The sequence below is a fragment of the Neophocaena asiaeorientalis genome, unplaced genomic scaffold (assembly GCF_003031525.2).
Source record: "Neophocaena asiaeorientalis asiaeorientalis breed wild unplaced genomic scaffold, Neophocaena_asiaeorientalis_V1.1 scaffold292, whole genome shotgun sequence".
Lineage (NCBI taxonomy): Eukaryota > Metazoa > Chordata > Mammalia > Artiodactyla > Phocoenidae > Neophocaena > Neophocaena asiaeorientalis.
The window spans coordinates 437,751-462,451 of record NW_020173241.1 but is presented as its reverse complement, the minus strand read 5'-3'; the positions used below and the strand labels follow the sequence as shown (position 1 = coordinate 462,451).

The window sequence follows — 24,701 nt, the reverse complement described above, 5'->3', positions numbered from 1 at the left end:
GGTTCTAAGAGGCCAAGTACCCAAGACCGCGCAGCTGAGCCAGGACGGGACTGGGGTCAGACAGAATCAAAGTCCGTGAATACTCAGTACACGAGGTGCCTCTCAGGTGGCCAGGCCCCTCGTGCTGCAGGGGTTGCCCTAACCCTGGGATGAGCACATGGACCCGTCTGTCAGCAGAGCTTGGGCTGGGAGCCAGGCCCTCCACAGGCTGAGAGAGCTGAATTTCAGCTTAAAACACATGGGCGCCCCAAGCCCACAGAATTCCCTCCCAACCTCTGCCTGCCCACATGGGCCTGCTTCCCTCCTTTGGGGAAAGCCAGGCGGAGTGTCACTTCCACCCTGTATCCCTCTACCGAAGGGACAGCCTGTGCGGCCTGAGGGAACAAGGGTGCTCGGAGGCACACAGCTGGGTGAGTCGGCTGGCTCCTGGCACTGGAGGCACAAACACCTTGAACTCAGCAGCAGGCAAGGCCAGCCCAGTCAGGGAAGATGCCCAGATCTGTGTGGAAGTGGAGTTGCATGCAAACTGGGGTGGGCGACCTCAGGAAAAGGGGCAACCCAGCCCTGGGGTAATTGTGGGTATGATACCAGCTTCTCCTCACCCCTCACCGGGCCCAACCTTCTCAGGGCTGCCAAGTGATGAGAAGCTTAAGGGGCCAAGGGCGTGGGCTGCCAGCGCTGTCTGCAAACGGGCAGTGGGGAAGGCTTGCTGGGCCCTAACCTGCTCCCTTCCCAGAAAGCTCCCAACTTCATACCAGGTGGACACACTGCATGCACATCCCTCCCTTGGCCTCCCCACCCCAAATTCACAGAGCCCTGTCTCTGACCCAGGCTCAGTGCCAAAAACCTCATACACTAAACACCAGGCTTAATTCCCTGACAGCCCTGTAATGGCCTTAGTCACCTGACCACCATTTGCTGTGACCTCACTTTACCTAAATCCCAGCTCTCTTCTTCACATGGAAGGAAACAGATTTTAGGGCTGCTGAGGGTCTTGCCCCCAGCTTCACAGCTTGTGAGGGGATTCAATTCCCAGCTGCCTAACTCTGAAGGAGGACTCCTACTCATCACCCACAGAGCCTGCTGGCCACCCCTCAGCCTGCTCCGTCCTGGGAGGAAGGGCAGGGATGGTGACAGAGGGGAAGAAGCTCTGTGGGAGGTAGACTGGACCCCTGGCATCTGGTCTGGAGTCCCCTGACCCTCGCCTGAGGAAAATGATTCCCACAATCAGCCAGCAGCCTCTCCGATGCTCACAGCCTGGGTCATGTGTGCTCAGAGGAGACAACAATGCGCAAGAGGGAAGAAATCCACTCACCCAGACACCACCCACTCCCCTTTGGACACGGGCACCTACAATCAAGAGTAACCCTGGAGTATAAAAGGTAACTAGGTAATCCCAGGAGTGGTTCTGTCAGGATGTTTCCAATGCTCCTGAGCTAGTGAAGCGAGCAGGCCCAGGACACGAGGCTGAAATGTTCCAGCAAAAGCCTGTGGTTCCCCAAGACTCTAGCTGCCATGTCTAGGAATGTGGGCCAATCAGGAAAGGCTGCTGGGAGGTGGCGGTGCCCTGATCCCCTGTGTGCTCCTGTGGGGTGAAGGTGGATCATGGCCGGCTTCGCATTTCGTTCTTACCCCACACAGAGCAGGATGTTTCTGGTCAGAGGGGCTGGGCTGCTTGCTGCTGGGGGAAGCTGCCCTGGCTGCCTGGGTGGGTGGAGCACAGACCACTCGAGACATGAGGTAAATGCCCCCCAAAGTTTCCACCAAGAATTGTAGGCTGGGTTTGTGACCCATTTTGTGTAGCCATCACCTCCTCAGTCTTAATTAATCCCAACTCCAGTGCTGTTAGGGAGGCCTTGCATGACCCCATTTCACAGAACAGGAAACTAAAGCTCAGAGAACGCCAGAGCCTTCCCCAAGGTCACCCAGCTAGGAGGCAGCAGGGTTGGAATCCATGCCCAGGTCTCCCTGATGCTCAGGGCTGGACGGCCCTCCACAGCCTTCTGGGAAGGTGGCTCCTGCAAGACTGGGGACACCCACCCCCTGACCCGGCCCTCCACTGCCAGCCAATCCTGACTCTGGACAGAGCTGGCCACTAGAGCGTCCTCTGAATCCATCAACATTTCCCTCCCTGAATCCTCCTGGCCTGTGGCACAGAACAAATCTCCCAACAGCATGGTCCTGCCATGCTCTCCTTCACCAGGCTTACCCTCTGCTCTTTCTTTATCAGGACTTCTGCATGCTGCTATCATGGGCCTTACTCTCCGTGCAGGACTGGACAGTGGCACAGCCATATTTCACCTTGCTTCTGTCGTGGTGCTCACTCAGCCCAGGCTGGGAAATCCATTCCAAGCATAAGCTAACTTTTAGGTTTAATTGTAAAAGATCTGAGAAGTAACGACACCAAAAAGGCCAAACTGGAACTAACCAGTCTCTCGTTCTCGAGTGGTGACAGGACGTGGTAGGCTGGGACAGGGAGTCTTCTGTCCACTGGAAAGAGTCTGGCAGCCATGCCCACAGGTGGGCACTCACTCCACAGCCAAGGGCTGGACCCTGGGCTCAGGGCTGACACACTGGCCAGGAAGAGCAGTGTTGGGTGGACTCAGCACGCCAATGAGACTCTTTCTTGGAGGCTATTTGATTTGTCTGCAAGGCAGCTAGAGCTGCAGACAGTTCCCTCCAGGCCAGGGCCCTGCAGATCTGCACATCCTGCATCTTCACAGAGCTAACGCCACTCCCTCCACAGAGAGACCACAGCCACTGAGGAGCAGAGGAGGAGGAGAGGAGTGCAGACAGGTAAATAAAGGCACAGAGGAAGAATACTGGCTTGAGAGTAAAGGGCAAAAAGAGCAAAAAAATATATGGCAAATTACCGGGTAGCCATCTCGTCCTGATTGCCCCTGTGGTAATTAATACGTCATTAATAATTAGACTTTCGGCAGAAAACCATATGGCAACACTTAGAACTCAGTCAGGGCCCCATATCCCCCCAATATCTGCAGGGTTTGCAGCAGGGGCTGCTGGCTGGTAACTGACTCTTTCAAGCTGGGGGATGCAAGGCTCCAGTGGGTTTGGGGGATGGCGCACCCATTCCTCACCTCATAGGGCCAGGCTGGAGGGGCCCCCAGGGCACATACCACATGTGTCCTCCCCACGTCAGCCAAGGCACATGGCAAGGACCTTGTGGGATTGTGGGCTTCTGGAGGGTGGCATCACAGTTACCATGGAAAATGCTCCTTAAATGGGGCCTGATCTGGGGCCTAGTGAGCAGGATATGGGTTTCCTGTCTGTTGCCACTGGGATGGGGTGACCTGAGGAAGACAGCCTTGGAAACCAGAGATATGGGGGCACCTTTACTGCTACTGGATGCTTCTCTGACCCCATGTGCTCGGAGCAGTGGCTGTCCCGCCAGTGTCCCATACATTGGTATCCATCTCAGGTTGCAGCTTGAGAATTCTGCATTTGTTTAATCCACTTAGTCGTTTTAACAGCCAAGTTTAAAAAAAAAAACACAAAAAACCAAATTTTCTCCATAGCCCTCTGCATTACACACTTCGGCAAGTTCACGCAGGCTAGCCTCCATGTGACAGTCAGGAATGACCCAACTGTGAAAAACTGCTCGTAGCCCATAAATCTAGACATTCTCACTTTCTGGCTCAATGTGGTGCTGCTACATGCATCAAGAGGTCCAGATTCTGAAGGGTGCTAATTGGGAAATGAATCATGGTAAGTGGAAGTAAAACGAAGCTGCTCATCTGAAAGGAATTCCTTTAGAAGGTTAATTTTGGCTCAAGAGGACTGTCCATGTGCTTTTTGAATTAATTCATCAGGATTTATCAGGCTCTGAAAAACTGCCAAGATGAATCAAAGGCAGACTTGTCACGTGTCTTGGAGAAGGAATGTGATTTCCGGGGCTGCTGTGGATTGGGCACCAATCACACGCTTCTCAAACTCAGCACCTTCACTGGCCAGCTGTTCTCTCAAGGTCCCTGTTGCCCAACCCAGAGAGTCAAATATTTTGGCAAAGAAGGAAAACGGACCCCAGGATCTAGTGGTCAGGCCCAGCATATTCCTGGCATAACTGCCTGACTCCAAAGCTCTTTCTGCCAAAGCACGTGAGACGAAAATGTTTACACAGATCAACTGCGGCTGAACATTTAGGAAATATGGGCACGGTGCTTGCATTGCTGTGATCAAGCTGAGCCAGAGATTTGGTGAGGAGCAGCCAGGCTCATGTCAGCTCTCTTGCAGGGAAAACAGTCACAGGATGCTTCACTGGGCAAGTCAAGCCCATGGAATCCTGTGCTTGCATTCATCTACAAATCACAAAAAAATATGGCCCCTGTCTGGGACTGAATTTAATTTTAAGGACAGACCACTCTAATCAAATATTATTTTCATGAAAGTGTTACACAGAGAGAAAACAAAATGTCTTATCTTTCAGGAGCAGAGAGCATAATCCAGGACACTTACGGGAGGACCTGCAAAACACAAGCAGAGAAGCCACAGTCAGCATCAAAGGGAGAGAGGGTCCCCTCGCCCAGGCCGGTCACTCTCTCACACAGCTCCTGGCCACCCCTCCTAGCAAGGCTTTGATGCTGTCATTGGCCCCAAAGCCAAGTGGCAGGGCAGAGGGAGTGCTCTGTCCTTGGAGTGGCTGGGTGAGCGTGTGCCTGGTAAAGACAATCCAGCAAGTTTTGGTTCCTGCATGCATTACATGAGGCTGCTGCTGCTTCTTGCTTGGGGCCCATCCGTGTTGGGTTCTGGCAGGCAGTGTAGGAATCAGACCTGTTCCTGCTTGAAGAACGAATTTTGGAACTCACTAGGGGTTGGTTCATTTCTATGGAAAGGGAGAGACTTGAGAAAGAAAACATTCTGGGTGGAGGTGAGAATACTCCTAGGTGCACTGGATGTGTGAGTGTGTGGCTGAAGCTGACATGTAGGGGGGTTGGGGGCCCATAGCCCAGCTCCAGGGTTAGCGGTGCCGAGCCTGGCTGCACATGGGGGATTTGAAGGGGGCGGGTCTGGAAGCACAGGTGGCTGCTGCAGGGAAGGCTGGTGCAGTAAGCTGAGACTTGCCCCATGGAGAACACTCAGGTGTTCCTCACCTTAGAGTGTGCAAACCATATTGCACATCTATGACAGCATTTGGCCTTCTCAACAATCTTTGAGGTATGATGAACATACCCATGTGACAGATGACCACACAGAAGCTCAGAGAGAAACAAATGACTGGTCTAAGGCCACATAGTTGGTTAGGGGTGGAATTTATCCCCGAAGGAAATCTCCCGACTCTTAAATCCTACACATTTTCCACTAAAGCCATGTTGCTGCCAAACGAGTGACTCCTCTGCTCTCTCCTGGCAGGCCCCAGACCTCAGTCTGGAGAGTGAAGCCGGCACAGGGAGGCGGCCCTCGGCAGTCAGCCAGCCCACACATATTTACGGATCGCCACTGGGTGCAGGTTAATGGGACCAGTGGTGAAAGGCAAGATCTCTGACTCACAGAATTTTCCTTGGATGGATCAATACTTAAGAAAACAACGACACAAGGAGGAAGCACAGGAAGCTCCCAGCACGTAATGAGGGGCCAGAGCCAGACTGGGCCGACTCAGGTCGGGAGGCTAGGCTGAGTTCAGAGGGTGAGGAATAGTTATCGGGGAGAGGAACAGGGAGGGAAGCGCGTGGCTAGGAGGGAAAGGCTCTGAACACGCCAAGGTCACTGGGCATCTAGGGTCCAGGCGAAACTGAGTGGGCTGCAGCAGAGGAGGGCCTGGGGAGAAGGCAAGCCAGCCAGACCACAGCATCTCGTTTCCACGTCATTGTCCAGCGGAGCGTGATTTGAAGGACAGTGGCGGCCACTGAAGAGTTCTGCACAGAGGAGTGATTTGAGGGAGTGTGAGTGGGCATGAGTATGGGTTGCAGTTGTCCCCCTGTAGGTGACAGTGGCCTGGACTTGGGGGCTGGCAGTGGAGATGAAGAGAAGTGAGTCAGATGGTACTTATCAGTGAGGACAGACAGGACTTACTTGCTCATGGATTTAATGGTGGAGGATGAGTGGAGAGGTGCATCAGGCATAGAGGAAGGAGAGAGATGAGATAATGATTTTTCGCTTGAGAAACTAATGCATGATGGTGCTAATGCCTGAGAACGTAACGTGGTGGGGGAGTGGGCTGTGTGTTCCCTAAGCCTAGACTAGGGGCCGGGCAGGTTGTAGGCCACGTGGACATCCGTACAGCTGGCATCTCTCTTTCAGCCTGCTCTCTTGTTTTACAAAAAAGATAAAAGCCACCAGATGGACTCGCCATTGCCTTTCTGATGCCACACGCCCACACCTGCCTGTACCTGCACCTGTGCCTGGCCTCTGCTCCGTGCCCCTCAGGTTAACTCTGATAGAAGAAATGTTCACATATTGAGGTATGGGGAAGGCATTCTGGCTTATACATGAGTTAACTTGGATTTTCTGCTAACTAAAACATCCTGTTTGTGGCCTATCAAACATACACTGTACACCTGCTTTAATTATTAAAGAAAAGGGCACATTGACCAGAAGTAAAGAATGTCCATGTTAAAAATAAAGATTAAATGCCTCCCTTCCTGGGACGCCAATGCTGGTACTCCTTTCATGATAAGATTCCCTTCCCAGGTGCCAAAGCCATACTGACTCACTGTGTACTTGCTGATCTGTTTTTTTGAAACCTTGAAGGAATGTATCCCTGACTTGTTTGTGGTTCTTTGTTCTGACAAGACATAAAACTGTGCTGAAAACCATGCTTCTCTAAAGCAGTTTCTCAGAGTTATCTGTGAGGCTGGCTTCTGGGCTATACTCCTCAGTTTGGCTCAAGTAAAACTCTTTTCTATTCCTTTTATAGATTGTTTATTGATTATTTTCATTGACAACTCAGAGGAGCTGACCCGCCTCCTCCTTTTGGGACCCTGCCGCCCCCAAGCTCCCCTGGTCAAGCCTGCCCTTCAAGCAGATCCTTCCCCACAGCTCTGAACACGAGAAACCATCCTTTGTTCCACGCCCTCCTCTGTTCCTGCCCCAGCTCCTCTCTCCCTCACAGCTGCACTGCTGGAAGGAGGGGGTCTCCTCTCACTCACCTTCCACTCACCTCATGACCCTACGGTTTGGATTCCATTCCTATCCTTCCACCAAAATGGCACTCACCATGTCTCCAACGACCTCCTCCAATCAATAAGCCTGACAGGATTTCTTCTCCTCCTTGGACTCACCTTCTCCCTCCTTCTACAAGTGCTCTCCTCCTTTGGCTTCCAAGATGACAGACACGTCCTCCCACCTCCCTGGCTATTCAGCTGACTCAGTCTCCTCTCCCAGCCTCACATGCCAAGGCTCCTCAGGGATCAAGTCTAAGCTTTCTTCTTTTCAGTTCCCTGCTCATCAGTCTCCTCTCTCCATCTTTCCCAAGGAGCTCTTCCATGCTCATGGCTACAATAGGTGGAAGTGTCCCAAATGTAGATCTCCAGTCCTGACCATGCCTTGAGGCTCAGGCTCCCTTTTTGAGCTGCCTGCTTGATTTCCCCTTGAATAATCCCATGATTCCTCAAGCAGGGATGCACAGTCCCACTCACAATCTTCTGCCCACAAATGTGCTCCTCTCCAGCTCCTGGTCTCTGTGGATGGCATCCCCTCCTGCCCAGCTGGTGAACGGGGAAATGAGGAGTCCTTCTCGACATGCTCTATTGGCACATCCACTGTTTGTTGCTCTGAAGCCCATCCCCTTGGGTCTCTCCCCAATACCACAACCTCATCCATGTTACCAGCACCTCCTGACTTGCAATAGCTTCTTCACTCATCACCCTCTTCACTTGTCCCACAGACACTCACTGAGTGCCTACTGTTCTAAATGCTGTTCTGGGAAAGTGGGATACAGCAGTGAAAGTGACAAACATCCCTGTCCTAAGCATCCCTGTCCTCTTCTAGTGAGAGGACAGCTGAGATACAATAAACATAATAAACAGTACATCACCTGGAAGGCGATAGTGTCATGGAAAGAGACAGGCAGCAGAGCAGGGTAAGGGGCACTATTAGTGCTGGGAGGCAGATTGGGGGGGCCTTGTAGGTGATTTGTAGGACTTTATCTTCTTTCTGAGATGGGATCCCTTGCAGGATTTTGAGCAGAGATAATATGACCTGGTTTATGTTTTAAAAGGGTCATACCATGTGGGGCAGCTATTGCAGTGATGTAGGGGAGAGGTGATGGTGGCTTGCAGCCAGTGGAAGCGGTGTAGGGGGTGGAAGTGGCTGAATTCTGGATTGATTCTGCAGGTAGAGCCAAGAGGATTTCTCTAGACTGTGGAGTCGAAGAGACATGAGTCAAGGAAGATTTTAGCTTGAGTGACTGAAAGGATGCTGTTGTTGCCATCAACAGAAGTGGGGAGACTGTAGGTTGGCAGGTTTGGCTGGAAGTATCAAGAGCTCAGCTGTGCACCCCTGGCCCTCGGGGGCACTCCAACAGTTAGAAGGGGGTGCGAAAGAGAAGGAAGTCCTGGAAGCTGAGTGGAGGGAGTGCATCAAGGGGGATGGCATAATCCCCATGCTGATCAGTGCTGACAGTCACGTGAGGTGAGGACTGAGACCTGATGGCTGGACCTAGCAATGCAGAGGCCACAGACAGGAAGGGTGACAGGAGTGGACATCTGATGGGAAGGGGAGGGGAGGAATGTGGACAGTGAGAGCTTTCTAGGAGTTCTGCTGCAAAGGGGAGAAAAGATGGAGTAGTTGCTTTGGTGGCGTGGAGTCCAGAGAAGGGATTTCTTCAGGATGAGAGGCACAGCAGCATGTTTGCACAATCAGCTGGAAGGGGAAGACTCGATATGTTGGAGAAAGGGGGATTCCTGGAGTGATGCCCCTGAGGAGGCGAGAAGGACTGGCCCTGGCATAAGAGGTGGCACTGGCTGTGCTCAGGAACCTAGATAGTCCGTCTGTGGCAATAAGCAGGGAGGCAGTGCATGCAGGTGTGTGGCTGTGCAGGTGGGGTTTGTGGAAGTTTTCTTCCAACTGCTCCAACTGTGCCAGTGAAGTAGGAACTGAGGCCGTCAGTCACGAGTGAGGTGTGAGAGGCCGAGGGTATGAGGGGCTTCTATGCGGATATCAAGATCCCTAGGAGTTCACCCAGAAGTGGTGTTGGAGAGAGGGCTGGAGACCCAGGAGCTGAAACCCAAGAGCAGTGAAAGGGATGTGCCTGGGATCAGAGATGGCTTCCAGTATGCTGGCCCAATGCTCTCCAGTCTCCATTCGGAGGCTAGATGCAAATCTGATCATGGCACTCCCGTCCCACCACTCCTCACTTTCCCATTGTTCTTAGGACAGAGGCTCAAATCCAAAGCCCCATCTATGCTGTGATCTGCCCTTGCCCCTATGCCTGAGCCCCTCGAACTGCTGGATGAGAGCTGTTATTAATAGAGGGTGGTGGGCGGGCCGGTGGTTATCAGGACAAAGTCAAGTTGGATTCATACCTCCTCATGAACCACGATAAATTCCAAGAGGATCAAAGATTTACATGCTTCAAAAAATTCATAAAAATCCTAGAGGAAAATTTCCTTTCTAACCATGGTGAGGGGCAAACTTTCCCAAGTACAGTTCATAATCTAGAAGCTATGACATAAAGTCTGATCCAACCATACAAAAACAAAAATGTCTGCAAGGCAGAAAGCACTGTCAACAAAGTCAAAAGCCAGAGTGGAAACATATTTCTGACTCATGTCACAAAGGCTAGATACCTTGATATAAAAGTGCTCCTACAAATCAACTCTAAAAACATCAACAATCAAATAGAAAAATGGTCAAAAGATATGAATAGAGAGTACACATAAAATACAGCCCTTTAGGTTGCAAAACAAAAGGAAATCTTCATTCACAATAAAAGAAATGAAAATTAAAACTATCATCATATCAGATTAGAATGAGTGAAAAAAATCTGATGACTTATATCAAGGGAAGTGAGGACAGTCACCTCACACATTGGTTGAAAGGATAAATTGGTACATTCTCTACAGAGAGTGATTTGGCAATACTAATTAAGATTAAAAAATTTTGTGCCAACTGCTCTAGAAATGTATTCCATAGATATATTAACAAATATATAAGACAGGTGTATAAGAATACTCATTGTAGAACTAATTGAGATGATAAGACATTAGAAACAGTACAAGTGGAATTGCTTAGAAGAAGGGATGGGGCTTCCCTGGTGGCGCAGTGGTTGGGAGTCTGCCTGCCGATGCAGGGGACACGGGTTCGTGCCCCGGTCCGGGAAGATCCCACATGCTGTGGAGCGCCTGGGCCCGTGAGCCATGGCCGCTGAGCCTGCGCGTCTGGAGCCTGTGCTCCGCAACGGGAGAGGCCACAACAGTTAGAGGCCCGTGTACCGGGGGTGGGGGGGAGGGAAAGAAGGGATGGGAGGCTTATCTAAATGGGATACTATGCAGCTGTGAAAAAGATTAAAGTAGTTCTGTATTTCTGATATGGAATAATCTCCCAGGCATATTGTTACATTTTTAAAAAGGCATGTCTTTTAATTGGCAGCCATTTGTGCTAAAAAAATTGGTAGACTTTTGTTTGTATAAACATGGAACATCTCTGGGTGTGGAGAGAAGAATGTGGTCATCAAGTTACTTCCGAGTAGGGGAACGGGATGGTGGGAGGACAGCAGTGGCAGGGGAGACTGACTTTTCACCATGGACTCTTTGATGCCGTTGGATACACGTGTATAGCTACCAAGTCAGACAAGGCAATAAACTTTAACTTGAAAACAGCTGGAGTAAGCTCTGTGTTTCTGTCTGGTCCTTCAGCTTTTCCTGCCTTTCCTCACACTCACTTCCAAGCTCTCTCCAAGAAAGCTCAGACTGCGATTTTCATTCTGAGGACCTGGGGTCCTGAGAGTGGAGCCCGGGGCCTGGTGTGAGGTGCAGCTCAGGAGATGAAGGAGGAGCTGCAAGAGTAACCATCACTTACTTAGGGCTCATCATCCACTGGGAATTCCACCATCAGCTTTCATTTAACCCCTGCTGCAACCTCACCAGCACATTTTACAGATGAGGAAACTGAGGCTCAGAAAGGTTACCACGCCCAGGGTCACGTCCTGCTGAACCCAGGCCTGACCCAGGCAGCTTGACTTCAAGCCTAACAAAGTGCAAACTATTTTGGCAGAAAGAGCTCTGACATTCACCGAGTGTCCCCTGAGGTCTCCGGGAGGATGCGTGGCATGTCTGAGGTCACCTAGCTAGTGGGGAGCAGTTCAGGATGGAAGCAGCGCTGTGGGACCCCAAACCTTCCACCTTCCACTGTCCCCAGAGGGGTGTTCAGAGTGGGAATGGCAGCATTCCAGAGACTGATCCCATCACTGGTGGGACAGGACACATCTAGCCCATCTAAGAGATTCTAAAACACACCAAGCCACCACCTCTCTTGAGCCCTGCTGGCACCGTATCACCAGTCACCATCACTTGGCATTGGCACCATCATTACAGCCTCCTTCTTCTTGGCACCTCAACCCCACCAACCAGCGGGGCCTTTTAAAGATGCCCACTCCTTTCCAGGGCTTCCCATTTAAGTGGAATAACATCCAGACTCTCAGGAGGCACAGCACTCCCATGTGGCCCTGCTCCTTGCTCCATCAGCCTCGGCTAAGCACTGGGTCCCACTTGTCTCTCTCAGTTCCCCAAGGGGCAAGCCCTCTTCTGCCCCAGGACATTCACACTCCCCTTTGTGACTGCCTTCATGACCCTGAAACTGAAGACATCTCCTCACCCTTCTCACGCACTTGTTTCCATCACAGCTGGCTGCTATTTCCTTCCAAGCACATATCACTCTTTACTCCTGAAATCCACTTACTTGTGTTTTGTTTATTTTCTGTCAGCCCCACCAGTAAGGCAGTTCCCTGAGAGCTGGGGCCCTTTGTGCCTGGCTTCCCGCTGCTTCCCCGAGGCCTAGAACAGGGCCAGGCAGGCACAAGCACTTCGTAAATTCGTGCTGAATGGACGAGAGGGGAGAAGGGAAGGAGTGCTGAGCCCTTGGTTTCTGGGAAATCGGTTCCATGACTCCCCAGGATACCCAAATCCAAGGATGCTCAAATCCCTTGTATAAAATGGTTATATTTGCATATAACCTATACAATCCCCTGTATATTTTAAATCATTTCTAGATTACTTATAATACCTCACACAATGTAAATACTAGCTGGTGCACAGCAAATTCAAGTTTTGCTTTTTGGAACCTTCTGGAAATTAAAACAAAATTCTTATACGTGGTTATTTGAATCCATGGATGTGGGACCTGCAAGTACAGAGGGCCGGCTGTACAGGGTTTGTGCTGTGGCTGCCGGAAGCCTCCGGATATGGACTTGCTGGCCAGCCAAGAGTGACACGTGGGACAGACGGCTTGGCTCAGGTTGTCTAGGGGTTCCCTGCTTAGAAAGTAAGGCTGGCTTCAGGGCCTCCAGGAGGCCACGTGGTGGTCTGGCCATGGCCCGCCCCATTCTGCACACAGCTTTCAAGCATGTGTTCCAGGCACTGGCTGGATCTGCTGCCTTTGCTGTCAGGAATGTGGGAGCAATTAAATAAGAGCCAGATGACTTGGAAGATAAATAAAATGGGTCTGAGGGAGCAGGGGGTTCAATGATTCTGGATCCTCTTTAACTGAACTGATGTGGCCCGACAGGGACAGCGTTTTCCAAACTGGGAGCCAATCCTCTCACACCTCAAGGTTCGGAGGGTGCATGAGCTGCTAGTTGACAGGTAAGCAGAAGTGGGTGGAGGGTCTGGGGCCTATAATGCCTCCCTAGAGCTCTTAGTCCTTCTGGGGATGATCTTTTCCTGAGTGTTTCCCAAAGCCTATATTCCTGGAAGAGCAAACTGGGAAGAATTCCCACAGCCTGGCTAATTTGCAGCCTGCACTCTTGGAGCTGGGGGCTGGCCTTAGTGCCTGAGGCTGCTGGGGTCATTGTCCCTGCTCACAGCCCACACCTGCCCCTCTTGGGCTCTGCCTGGACTCCTGACTCCACTGTGCCTGCTCCCTGATTTTCCCAACAGGCCCTGGCTCAGATCTAGCCCTCTGCCTCTTCCCACTCAGCCAGCTTGGGTTACAGGATCCTGGCTCTTGACCCTTGGAAACCCACTCACCCATGAGGAAATGACCTTCAGCCATGCTTCTCTGGGGTTTCCCCAGTGGAGCAGAGTAGGCCGAGGCTTTTCAACTGAGTTTGCAGGTAGATGAAATAAGGCTTAGAGGTTAGCAAATCCAGAGCCAATACTGAGTCAGCGAGCCCGACACTTAGGTCAGGCCTCAGGCCCTGGATTTAATCAGGCCGACACTGCCAGGGAGTGTTGAGGCCTTAGAACCTGGCTCTCCAGCTGATGAGCTCTAGACCTTGAGCAAGTGCCTGTTCTCTCTGATGCAAAGTCTGCTTCTGGGAAACGTGGGGAGTAACAATCCCTGCCTCTCTGGACTGCTATGAAGATTGAGTAAGATATTGTGTATACGTAAAGTGCCTGGGACAAAGGTGGCACACAGGAGGCACCAAAACCCAATGCTGGCTGCAATCACAGTATAGCATTCTTTCTCTTTCTCTGTTTCTAATGCACACACGCATTCTGTGCAGACACACACACACACATGCAGAAAGAAGAGAAACACAGATGGTGGCTTTCCATTGTTCGGCTTCATGTTGCCGAACAAACCCTGACTACACAACAGGTTTGAAGAGTCTCCTTTTGAAACGGCACCTCAGATGGGCCTCCAGCATTTTGGCTGTGATGACTCTCAGGTACAAGGCTATATCCCTGGAATTCCGGGTCAAGTTGGCCAGCCTTGGCATGGAGGTTTGCTCTGGCAATCACCCTACTCAGACACTGCAGGGTAGACAGTGGTGCTGATTAGAAGCCTAAGTGAAAAGTAAACTCATTGGATTAAAAAAACCTCAAAAAAACTAGTTCTATTGAGATTAATTCACATACCATGAAATTCACTCTTTTAAAAGTATAAACTTCAATGATTTTTGGTATATTCACAGAATTGTGCAACCATCATCATTATGTAATTTTGTTTACCCTTCATTTTTGAAAGAGAGTTTTACTGGACATAAGATTCTAGGTTCTTTTAGTCCTTTGACTAGGTCAGGTCATCCCACTGCCTTCTGGCCTCCATTATTTCTGGTGGGAAGTCAGCTGTTAATCTTATTGGGGTTCCCTTGTATGGATGAGTGATTTCTCTCTTGCTGCTTTCAAGATTTCCTCTTTGTCTTTGACTTTCAGCATTTTACTGTAATGTGTCTGGGTCTGTATCTCTGCATTTATCTTACTTATAGATCATTGAGCTTCTTGGATATGTGGATTAATGTTTTCAGCAAATTTGGAAAGCTTTCATCCATTATTTCTTCAAAACTTTTTAATGCTCCCCTCTCTTTTCCTGTCCTTCTAGCACCCCCATTGTACATATGTTAGTGTGCTTGAAGGTGTCCTACATTTCTCTGAGGCTTGGTTTATTTTTCTTCATTCCATTTTTTCTGTGTTCTTTATATTGCATACTCTCTATCCATCTATCTTCAAGTTCATTGCCGGTTCAACTCTACTGCTGAAACTCTCTAAGGAATTTTTATTTTGGTAAAGTCCAATTTATTTTTTTGTCACTGTGATTTAGGTGTCACATCTGAAAAACCATTGCTTAACCCAAGGTCATGAAGAGGTGATGTTTTCTTAAAAGGACTTACAATTTTACCTCTTACATTTAGGTCTATGATACATTTTGAGCTATTTTTTGTGTATCATAGGAGGAAGGAGTCCAACTTCATTCTTTTGCATTTAGTAGTCCTACCGCTATTGAATTGTCTTGGCATTCTTGTAAAAGAAATTTGATGGTAAAAGTAAGGAGTTATTTCTGGAATCTCAATTCTGTTCTGTTGATCTATTTGTCTATCTTTATTCCAGTACCATACTATCTTGATTACTGAAGCTTTGTATAAGTTTTAAAATTGGGAAGCATGAGGCCTTTACCTTTGTTCTACTCTTTCAAGGTGTTTAGACTATTTTGGATTCTTTGCATTTCCATATAAATTTGAGAACCAATTTGCAATTTCTAAAAAAAAAATCCAAGTGGGATTTTAATATAGATTGCATTGAAACTATAAATTAATTTGTGGAATATTGCCATATTAACATTGTATTGTCTTCCAATCCATGAATATGGATGTCTTACCATTCAATTAGGTCTTCTTTCAACAATATTTTATAGTTTTCACTATACAAGTCTTACACTTATTTTGTTAAATTTATCCTTAAATATTTTTATTATTTTCCAAGCTTTTATAAGTGAAACTGCTTTCTTAATTTCATTAAGAATTCTTCATTGCTAGTGTATAGAAATATGATTGATTTTTGTATATTGCTCTTGTAGCATGCAATCTTGCTAAACATCTTCATGAGCTCCAATAAATTTTTTGTGGATTCTTTGTGTAAGTAAATAAATAGCATAATCCAAAAGACATTCAACATCATTAATTATTAGGGAAATGCAAATCAAAACCACAATGAGATATCGCCTCACATCTATCAGAATGGCTACTATTTAAAAACAGAAAAAAAAAAGACAAGTGTTAGTAAGGAGGTAAAGAAATTGGAAACATTGTGCACTGTTTGTGGGTTTATTTCTGGGCTCTTGATTCTGTTCCATTTGTCTATGTGTCTGTTTATTACTATAGCCTTATAGTACAGCTAGAAATTAGGAAGTATGATGACTTCTGCTTTGTTCTTCTTTCTCAGGATTGTTTTGGCTATTTGGGGTTTTAAAAATCCATTTACATTTAATGTAATTGCTCAGAAGGTAGGATTTATGTGTGCCAATTTGGAATTTAATTTCTATATGTCTTATACCTTTTTTATTCCTCTATTACTTGATTACTCCTTCTTTTTTTGTTAACTAGATCTTTTCTAGTGTAACATTTAAAAACTTTTTTATTGGAACATAGTTGATTTACAATGTTGTGTTAGTTTTAGGTGTACAGCAAAGTGAATCTGTTATACAAATACATATATCCATTCTTTTTTAGATTGTTTTCCCATATAGGCCATTACAGGGTATTGAGTAGAGTTCCCTGTGCTATACAGTAGGTACTTATTAGTTACCTATTTTATGTATAGTAGTGAGTATATGTCAATCCCAATCTTCCAATTTATCCCTCCCCCTGTAGTGTACCATTTTAATTCCTTATTTCTCTTATATTTTTTGGAGTTATTTTCTCAGTCGTTGCCCAGGGGTTTATAATTAGCATCTTAATTTAAAATAACCTGGTTTGGATTAATAGCAATTTACTTTCAGTTGTATACAAATACTTTGTTCCAATATAGCTCTGTTGTTATCTCTTCTTAGTACTATTATTGTCATAAATTACTGTTTTATACATTATAAGCCCATCAACACAGTTTTATCAAAATTGCTCTATGCAATTGACTTTTAACTCAGAAGAGAGAAAAGAGTTACAAATAAATACACATTTTGGCCCTGAACCAAGATGGCGGAGTAGAACGATGTGCTCTCACTCCCTCTTGCGAGAACACCAGAATCACAATGAGCTGCTGGAAAATCATTGACAGGAAGACACTGGAACTCACCAAAAAAGATACACCACATCCAAAGACAAAGGAAAAGCCATAATGAGATGGTAGGAGGGGCGCAATCATAGTAAAATCAAATCCCGTAACTGCTGGGTGGGTGACTCACAGACTGGAGAACACTTATACCACAGAAGTCCACCCACTGGAGTGAAGGTTCTGAGCCCCACGTCAGGCTTCCGAACCTGGGGGTCCGGCAATGGGAGGAGAAATTCCTAGAGAATCAGACTTTGAAGGCTAGTGGGATTTGACTGCAGGACTTCGACAGGACTGGGGGAAACAGAGCCTCCACTCTTGGAGGGCACACACAAAGTAGTGTGTGCATCGGGACCCAGGGGAAGGAGCAGTGACCCAATAGGAGACTGAACCAGACGCAGCTGCTATTGTTGGAGGGTCTCCTGCAGAGGCGGGGAGTGGCTGTGGCTCACAGTGAGGACAAGGACACTGGCAGCAGAGGTTCTGGGAAGTGCTCTTTGGCGTGAGCCCTCCCAGAGTCCGCCATTAGACCCGCCAAAGAGCCCAGGTAGGCTCCAGTGTTGGGTTACCTCAGGCCAAACAACCAACAGGGAGGGAACCCAGCCCCACCCATCAGCAGTCAAGTGGATTAAAGTTTTACTGAGCTCTGTCCACCAGAGCAACAGCCAGCTCTACCCAACACCAGTCCCTCCCATCAGGCAACTTGCACAAGCCTCTTAGATAAGCCTCATCCACCAGAGGGCAGACAGCAGATGCAAGAACTACAATCCTGCAGCCTGTGGAACAAAAACCACATTCACAGAAAGATAGACAAGATGAAAGGCAGAGGGCTATGCACCAGATGAAGGAACAAGAAAAAACCCCAGAAAAAAAGATAAATGAAGTGAAGATAGGGAACCTTCCAGAAAAAGATTCAGAATAATGATAGTGAAGATAATCTAGGAGTAACAGAAGCTTTAAATGACACAAAAGACCAGATAGATTTAATTGATATTTATAGGACATTCCATCCAAAAACAGCAGATTACACTTTCTTCTCAAGTGCACATGGAACACTCTCCAGGATAGATGACATCTTGGGTCACAGATTAAGCCTCAGTAAAATTTTTTTTTTTTCTGTACATGGGCCTCTCACTGTTGTGGCCTCTCCCATTGTGGAGCACAGGCTCCAGACGCTCAGGCTCAGCCGCCATGGCTCATGGGCCTAGCCGCTCCGCAGCATGTGGGATCTTCCCGGACTGGGGCGCGAGCCCATGTCCCTGCATCAGCAGGTGGACTCTCAACCACTGTGCCACCAGAGAAGCCTGAGCCTCAGTAAATTTAAGAAAATTGAAATCATATCAAACATCTTATCTGACCACAACGCTATGAGATTAGAAATGAATAACATGGAAAAAACGTAAAAAACACAAACACATGGAGGCTAAACAATACGTTACTGAATAACCAAGAGATCACTGAAGAAATCAAAGAGGAAATCAAAAAATACCTAGAGACAAATAACAATGAAAACACGATGATCCAAAACCTATGGGATGCAGCGAAAACAGCTCGAAGAGGGAAGTTTATAGTTATACAAGCCTACCTCTAGAAACAAGAAAAATCTCAAACAAACAATCTAACCTTACACCTAAAGGAACTAGAGAAAGAAGAACAAACAAAACCCAAAGTTAGCAGAAGGAAAGAAATCATAAAGATCAGAGCAGCAGTAAATGAAATAGAAACAAAGAAAACAGCAAAGATCAATAAAACTAAAAGCTGGTTTTTGGTTTTTTGGTCCGGAGCACAGGCTCCGGACGTGCAGGCTCAGCGGCCATGGCTCACAGGCCCAGCCACTCTGCGGCATGTGGGATCTTCCCGGACCGGGGCACGAACGCGTGTCCCCTGCATCGGCAGGCGGACTCTCAACCACTGCGCCACCAGGGAAGCTATAAAAGCTGGTTCTTTGAGAAGACAAACAAAATTGATAAACCATTAGACAGACTCATCAAGAAAAAGAGGGAGCGGACTCAAATCAATAAACTTAGAAATGAAAAGGGAGAAGTAACAACTGACACTGCAGAAATACAAAGCATCCTAAGAGACTACTACAAGCAACTCTATGCCAATAAAATGGACAACCTGGAAGAAATGGACAAATTCTTAGAAAGGTATAACCTTCCAAGACTGAACCAGGAAGGAATAGAAAATATGAACAGACCAATTACAAGTAATGAAATTGAAACTGTGATTAAAAATCTTCCAACAAACAGAAGTCCAGGACCAGATGGCTTCACAGGTGAATTCTATCAAACATTTAGAGAAGAGCTAACACCCATCCTTCTCAAATTCTTCCAAAAAACTGCGGAGGAAGGAACACTCTGAAACTCTTTCTATGAGGCCACCATCACCCTGAGAGCAAAACCAGACAAAGATACTGCAAAAAAAGAAAATTACAGACCAATATCACTGAGGAATATAGATGAAAAAATCGTCAACATTCAATGTGATACACCATATTCACAAACTGAAGAAGAAAAACCGTATGATCATCTCAGTAGATGCAGAAAAAGCTTTTGACAAAATTCAACACCCATTTATGATAAAAACTCTCCAGAAAGTGGGCATAGAATCTACCTCAACATAATAAAGACCATACACGAACAAACCCACAGCAAACAACATTCTCAATGGTGAAAAACTGAATAAAGGACTAATCTCCAAAATATATAAACAGTTCATGCAGCTCAATATTAAAGAAACAAACAACCCAATCCAAAAATGGGCAGAAGACGTAGTCATTTCTCCAAAGAAGACACACATATGGCCAAGAAGCATATGAAAAGCCGCTCAACATCACTAATTATTAGAGAAATGCAAATCAAAACTACAATGAGGTATCACCTCACACCAGTTATAATGGGCATCATCAGAAAGTCTACAAACAACAAATGCTGGAGAGGGTGTGGAGAAAAGGGAACCCTCTTGCACTGTTGGTGGGAATGTAAATTGATACAGCCACTATGGAGAACAGTAGGGAGGTTCCTTAAAAAACTAAAAAGAGAATTACCATATGATCCAGCAATCCCACTACTGGGCATATACCCAGAGAAAACCATAATTCAAAAAGACACATGCACCCCAATGTTCATTGCAGCACTATTTACAATAGCCAGGTCATGGAAGCAACCTAAATGCCCATCGACAGATGAATGGATAAAGAAGATGTGGTACATATATACAATAGAATATTAGCCATAAAAAGGAATGAAATTGGGTCATTTGTTGAGACGTGGATGTATCTAGAGATTGTCATATAGAGTGAAGTAAGTCAGAAAGAGAAAAACGAATATCGTATACTAACGAATATATGTGGAACCTAGAAAAATGGTACAGATGAACCAGTTTGCAGGGCAGAAATTGAGACACAGATCTGTCTCAGAGAACAAACGTATGGACACCAATGGGGGGAAGCGGCGGGGGGTTGGGGATGGTGATGTGATGAATCGGGTGATTGGGATTGACACGTATACACTGATGTGTATAAAATTGATGACTAATAAGAACCTGCTGTGTAAAAAAATTAATAAAATTAAATATATATATATATATATATATTTTGGGACTTCCCTGGTCGTCCAGTGGTTAAGACTCTGTGCTTCCCCTGCAGGGGGTGTGTGTTCGATCCCTGGTTGGGGAACTAAGCAAGGGTGCAGCCAGAAATTAAAAAAAATAAAGACATTTATACTGTCTTTCATATTTACCTGTGTAGTTACCTCACTGAAGCTCTTTATTTCTGTGTGTGGATTTAAATTGCTGTCTAGTGTCCTTTAATTTCATGCTGAAGGAGTCCCTTCAGTATTTCTTGTAGAGCAGGATGCTAGTGATGAATTCTCTTCATTTTTGTTTACTTGGGCATGTCTCAATTTCTTCTTCACTTTTCAAGTATAGTTCTTCTGGCTATAGATTTCTTTGTTGACAGTTTTTCTTTTTTTCATCACTTTGAATATGTCATACCAACTGCCTTTTGGCTTTCATGGTTTTTGATGAGAAATCAGCTATTAATCTTATTGAGGATCCTTTTTCTGTGATGAGTCATTGTTCTTTCGCTGCTTTTAAGATTCTTTCTTCCGTGCGTGTCAAGAAGTGGGAGGATCCAGCTCTCGGCCACGGAAGTTGCCAAGGTCAGTGGTGAAGTGGCCACCATGGTGTTTTTTAAAAAAAAGATTCTTTCTTCATTTTTTTCCTTTTGGTAATGTGGCTATGATGTACTTAGATTTGGATCTCTTTGAGTTTATTCTACTTGGAGTTTGTTGAGCTTCTTAGATGTGCAGATTAATGTTTTCTTCATATTTGGGAAGATTTTGGCCATTAATTCTTCATATATTCCTTCTGCCTCTTTCTCTCTCTTATCCCCTACTGAGGACCGCATTATATAAATGTTGGCACACTTGATAGTGTCCCACAGATCTCTGTGATTCTGTTCATTTTTCTTCATTCTTTTTTTCTTTCTCTTCCTTAGACAGGATCATCTCAATTGACCTGTCTTCAAGTTTGCTGATTCTTTCTTCTGCCAGCCCAAATCTGTTGAGCCCCTTTAGAGAATTTTTCATTTCAGTTATTGTACTTTACAGCTCCAGAATTTCTATTTGGTTTCTTTAAAAAATACTTTCTATCTTTTTATTGATAATCTCCATTTGGTGGCACATAATTCTTATGGTTTCCTTTAATTCTTTAGACATGGTTTCCTTTAGTTCTTTGAACATATGTATAATAGCCAATATAAAAATCTTTGTCTAGTAAGTTCATCTGGGCTTCCTCACTGACAGTTTTTACTGACTGCTTTTTTTCCTCTTTTCTTTTTCATTGCCATACTTTCTTGTATCTTTGTGTGTCTTTGTTAAAAATTGGGCATCAAATAATCTAATATGGCTACTCTGGAAACTAGATATCCCTCTTCCTTTCCAGGGTTTGTTGTTGTTGTTGTTTGTTCAGGGGCTTTTTTGAGCTAATTCTCTGAAATGTGTACTCTTTGTCATGTGCAGCTACTGAATTCTCTGCTTGCTTTGCTTAATTGTCAGCTTAAGACAGAGGTTTTCTTTAATGCCCTGATCTGGTAAGTCTCCCATTCTGTTCTGAGGGGCTCTTTGTGTGTGTTGAGCATAACTTCAACACTCTATCAGGTTACAACTCTGCTTTTGCCTTTACTTCTTGCTTGAGTGGAGACTCAAGGTCAGCCAGAGGTGAGAGACTGGGGCTCTTTTAGGTCTTTCCCTGCATGGGCATGTGTCTTCTAGATCCCCAGGTATATGGGAGCATTTCAAAGCCCCTTTGGACAGCTCATCCCCTAGATTTTCATTTAAGTTTTTGTGTCAGCTTCTTGTTTGCTCGGACTTGTATTGCCACCTCAGGCAGCTGCAAAGTTAAACAACTGCTGCTGAGTGGATTTGGCAAGCACTCTGGGGATAGGGCTTTTCCCAGTAAGTGAGCTCTGCATCAGGTCAAAAAAGATGAGTTTTGTGTATGGGCTTTTCCAGGGAGCTAACAGACAGTGACAAGTTTCAGAGAATGAGCATTTGGGGAGCTTCAAAGTTGTTCTGCCACCTCCAATGGCTGCTAGTGTGCACAGGTACTGTGATTGTGAGGCTGTGATGGTTTTTAAGGCTACCATGGGGCTGGGGAGATGGGCAAATTAAAATGCTACAAACCTCACTGTTCTCAGCAAGTTTCAGACCTTTTTCTTAAATTAACATTTCTTAGGTTGTTACCAGACATTAATTTCCAGGATTCTGAAAAGGTCAATTTTTCCTAGTGTTCTTGCTGCTTTTATGGAGGAGCAGATTTTCAGAAGTCCTATCTCTACCATCCCAGTCGTGATTCTTCCATGTATTTTTAGAAAGGGTTTCTTGGGGCCAGGGTGGATAAAAAGCCCTGACACTAAAACTGCTGACCTAAGGCTGGCGGCTGCAGAGGTTTGGTGAGTACCTCCTCTTGTCTCTGTAGCTTTAGCACAAGCATCAGCCAAGCAGGATTGGATTGTTTTCATCCTTGTCTCTTCCTGCCTCCTAAAAAGTCCCTCTTGCTGTCTCCCTCCTCCCTTCCCTCCCTCTTTCCCGTCAACAAGCATTTATTGACCATATCTTTAGTGCCTGCGGGTCAAGCTCCTTCTCTGAGGAGCCTGTGCTTTGGTGGAGAAGGACATGTTGGCAGAGCAGACCACCAGCACTGCAGGGAGTGCTGCGACGGAGGGAGGGATCTAGGGGGCTGGGGGAGCCAGGGTAGAGTGATGGATGCTCTTGGGGAAAGGGAAGTCTGGAAGGAGAAAAAATACTGTCTAAGTTCCCTAGAAAGGGAATACCAAGGGTAGTGCTCGGTTTCCCCAGCTGAGAAATAGGCCAGTGGGGAGATGAAAAATCCACTCCACTACAATAGAGACACAAAAACACTGTAGGACCTGTGAGCCATATTCCAGACAAAGGTTCCCACTGGGAGCTGGAGAGAACCCATCCCCACAGGCGGGCAGGGTTGGCTCTGTCTGCAGGTCGGCAGCAGCAGCAAGAAGCCATCTCAGCCAGATATTGTCCCACCAGGCAAAAAGAGCCTTTCTCCCTGGGGCGAAAAAAAGCCTGGTTTGTACAAGGGAAGGGCCCAAAGCCAAGAGGTGCATGTGTGGGAAACTATCTAGAAATAAACACGAGGGCCAGCCAAAGCTAATCAGAGAGGGACATCTGCTCTGTGTTACTCACACCATTCTGTGACAGGCAGAGAATCAGGACATCGCGTGGGAAAGGGCAGTGAAGGGGAGGAGATGCTGCCCATCCCTTGCCCAGCAGCTGACCTTAGATGAGACACTTCTCCCCTTGGAGCCTCAGTTTCCTTATCTGCAAAATGGGGATAATAACATATTTTTATCTTTTGCAGAGCTCTGTGAGGATCACATGAGATGAAGGACTTGAAAGGACCCAGGGCAGTGTCAGGGGCCCAGTAAGTCCTTGTCTTTCTTTGACTTTTAGATCAGTTGTAAATTGGAATCATAATTCTAATGGGTTTTTGAGTAAGTTGAGTAATATTATACTTTGTCCTAAAAAAAGTCACTATGTATTCCTCATCTCCTTCCAAAAAGGACTTCAGTAGCTTACAATAAAAGGCAATAAAACCTTTTACGAGGGCAGAAATAAGAACTGAGTGATGAAGTGTGTATTTGGCCGATGGTGCAGGGAGGTGATTACACACAAAATCCATTGCAATCAAACACAAAACAGTCCTCAGCTTCTGGAAGTCAAAGCAAACAGAGTGCCAGGAAAGGTGTTTCCTTCCAGTGAACTCTGGGGAGTTTATCTGGAGGGCTTCTATGTAGGGACCTAGATAGCTCAAGCACGCAGCAAAACGCGACGACAAGAGGCCCGTGCCCAGTTTCAGAAAGAAGAGTCGGAGGTTCAGAGAGAACCTGCCCCCTTTCTCCCAGGCTCAATCTGCCTTTACCACCATGCTCTCTTTATGAATTTGCTTAGGGGCTGAGCACATGTGTATTCTTTCATTCATTCACTGCTCTGTGCATTTCCATTCCCTGGAGCCTCCTCTGCACCAGGCTCTTGGCTGGGTTGGTGATAGCCCCAGCCAGAGGGATTAGATATAAGCCTTTTTGGAGGAGATGCTTGAGCTAGACTGAAAGGACAAAGAATAGTGAATTTGGGGTAAGAGTCCAGGTAGAGGAGGAGACATTCTGGGGGTGGGGAGGACATAAGAGTACAGGCTCAGAGTGGGAGGGCCCCAGACATCCACAATGAGGCTGGAGGTAGGGGACATGGGAGGAACAGTGGTGAGAACTACAGGAGGCTGTGCTGATGAGGACAGTGCTGTGACATACTGAGGAGGAGGCTGATGGGGATTTGGTGGGGGAGTGGGGAGGGAGGGATCAAGGATGATGCCCTGGTGTCTGCATAGGGAAGCAGGCGGCTGGAGGCCCCCTCCCTGCAATGGGGAACTGGAGGAGAGCATCTGGGGGAAGTGCTGGGTTCACTGGGGCCAGGTCCAACCTCTGGGTCCAGAGGAGATGACTGGCTGGAGGCAGGAAGTGGGGGCGTCATCAGCATTATGGGGGTGCCGGAGCCACAGGGGTGGGAG

The 24,701-nt window shown here is 46.8% G+C and overlaps 1 protein-coding gene across 1 annotated transcript in view; it reads right to left on the bottom strand.

Annotated features, from left to right (window-relative positions):
* COL23A1 (collagen type XXIII alpha 1 chain) overlaps positions 1–24,701 on the bottom strand; it is a 320,111-nt gene that overhangs the window by 41,911 nt on the left and 253,499 nt on the right. Inside the window, exons 3-4 of the mRNA XM_024745644.1 lie at positions 4,474–4,481; positions 2,874–2,900 (exon numbers count right to left, since the gene is read on the bottom strand). Coding sequence (XP_024601412.1) covers positions 2,874–2,900; positions 4,474–4,481 — 35 coding nt within the window. The remainder of the gene's footprint in view (positions 1–2,873; positions 2,901–4,473; positions 4,482–24,701) is intronic.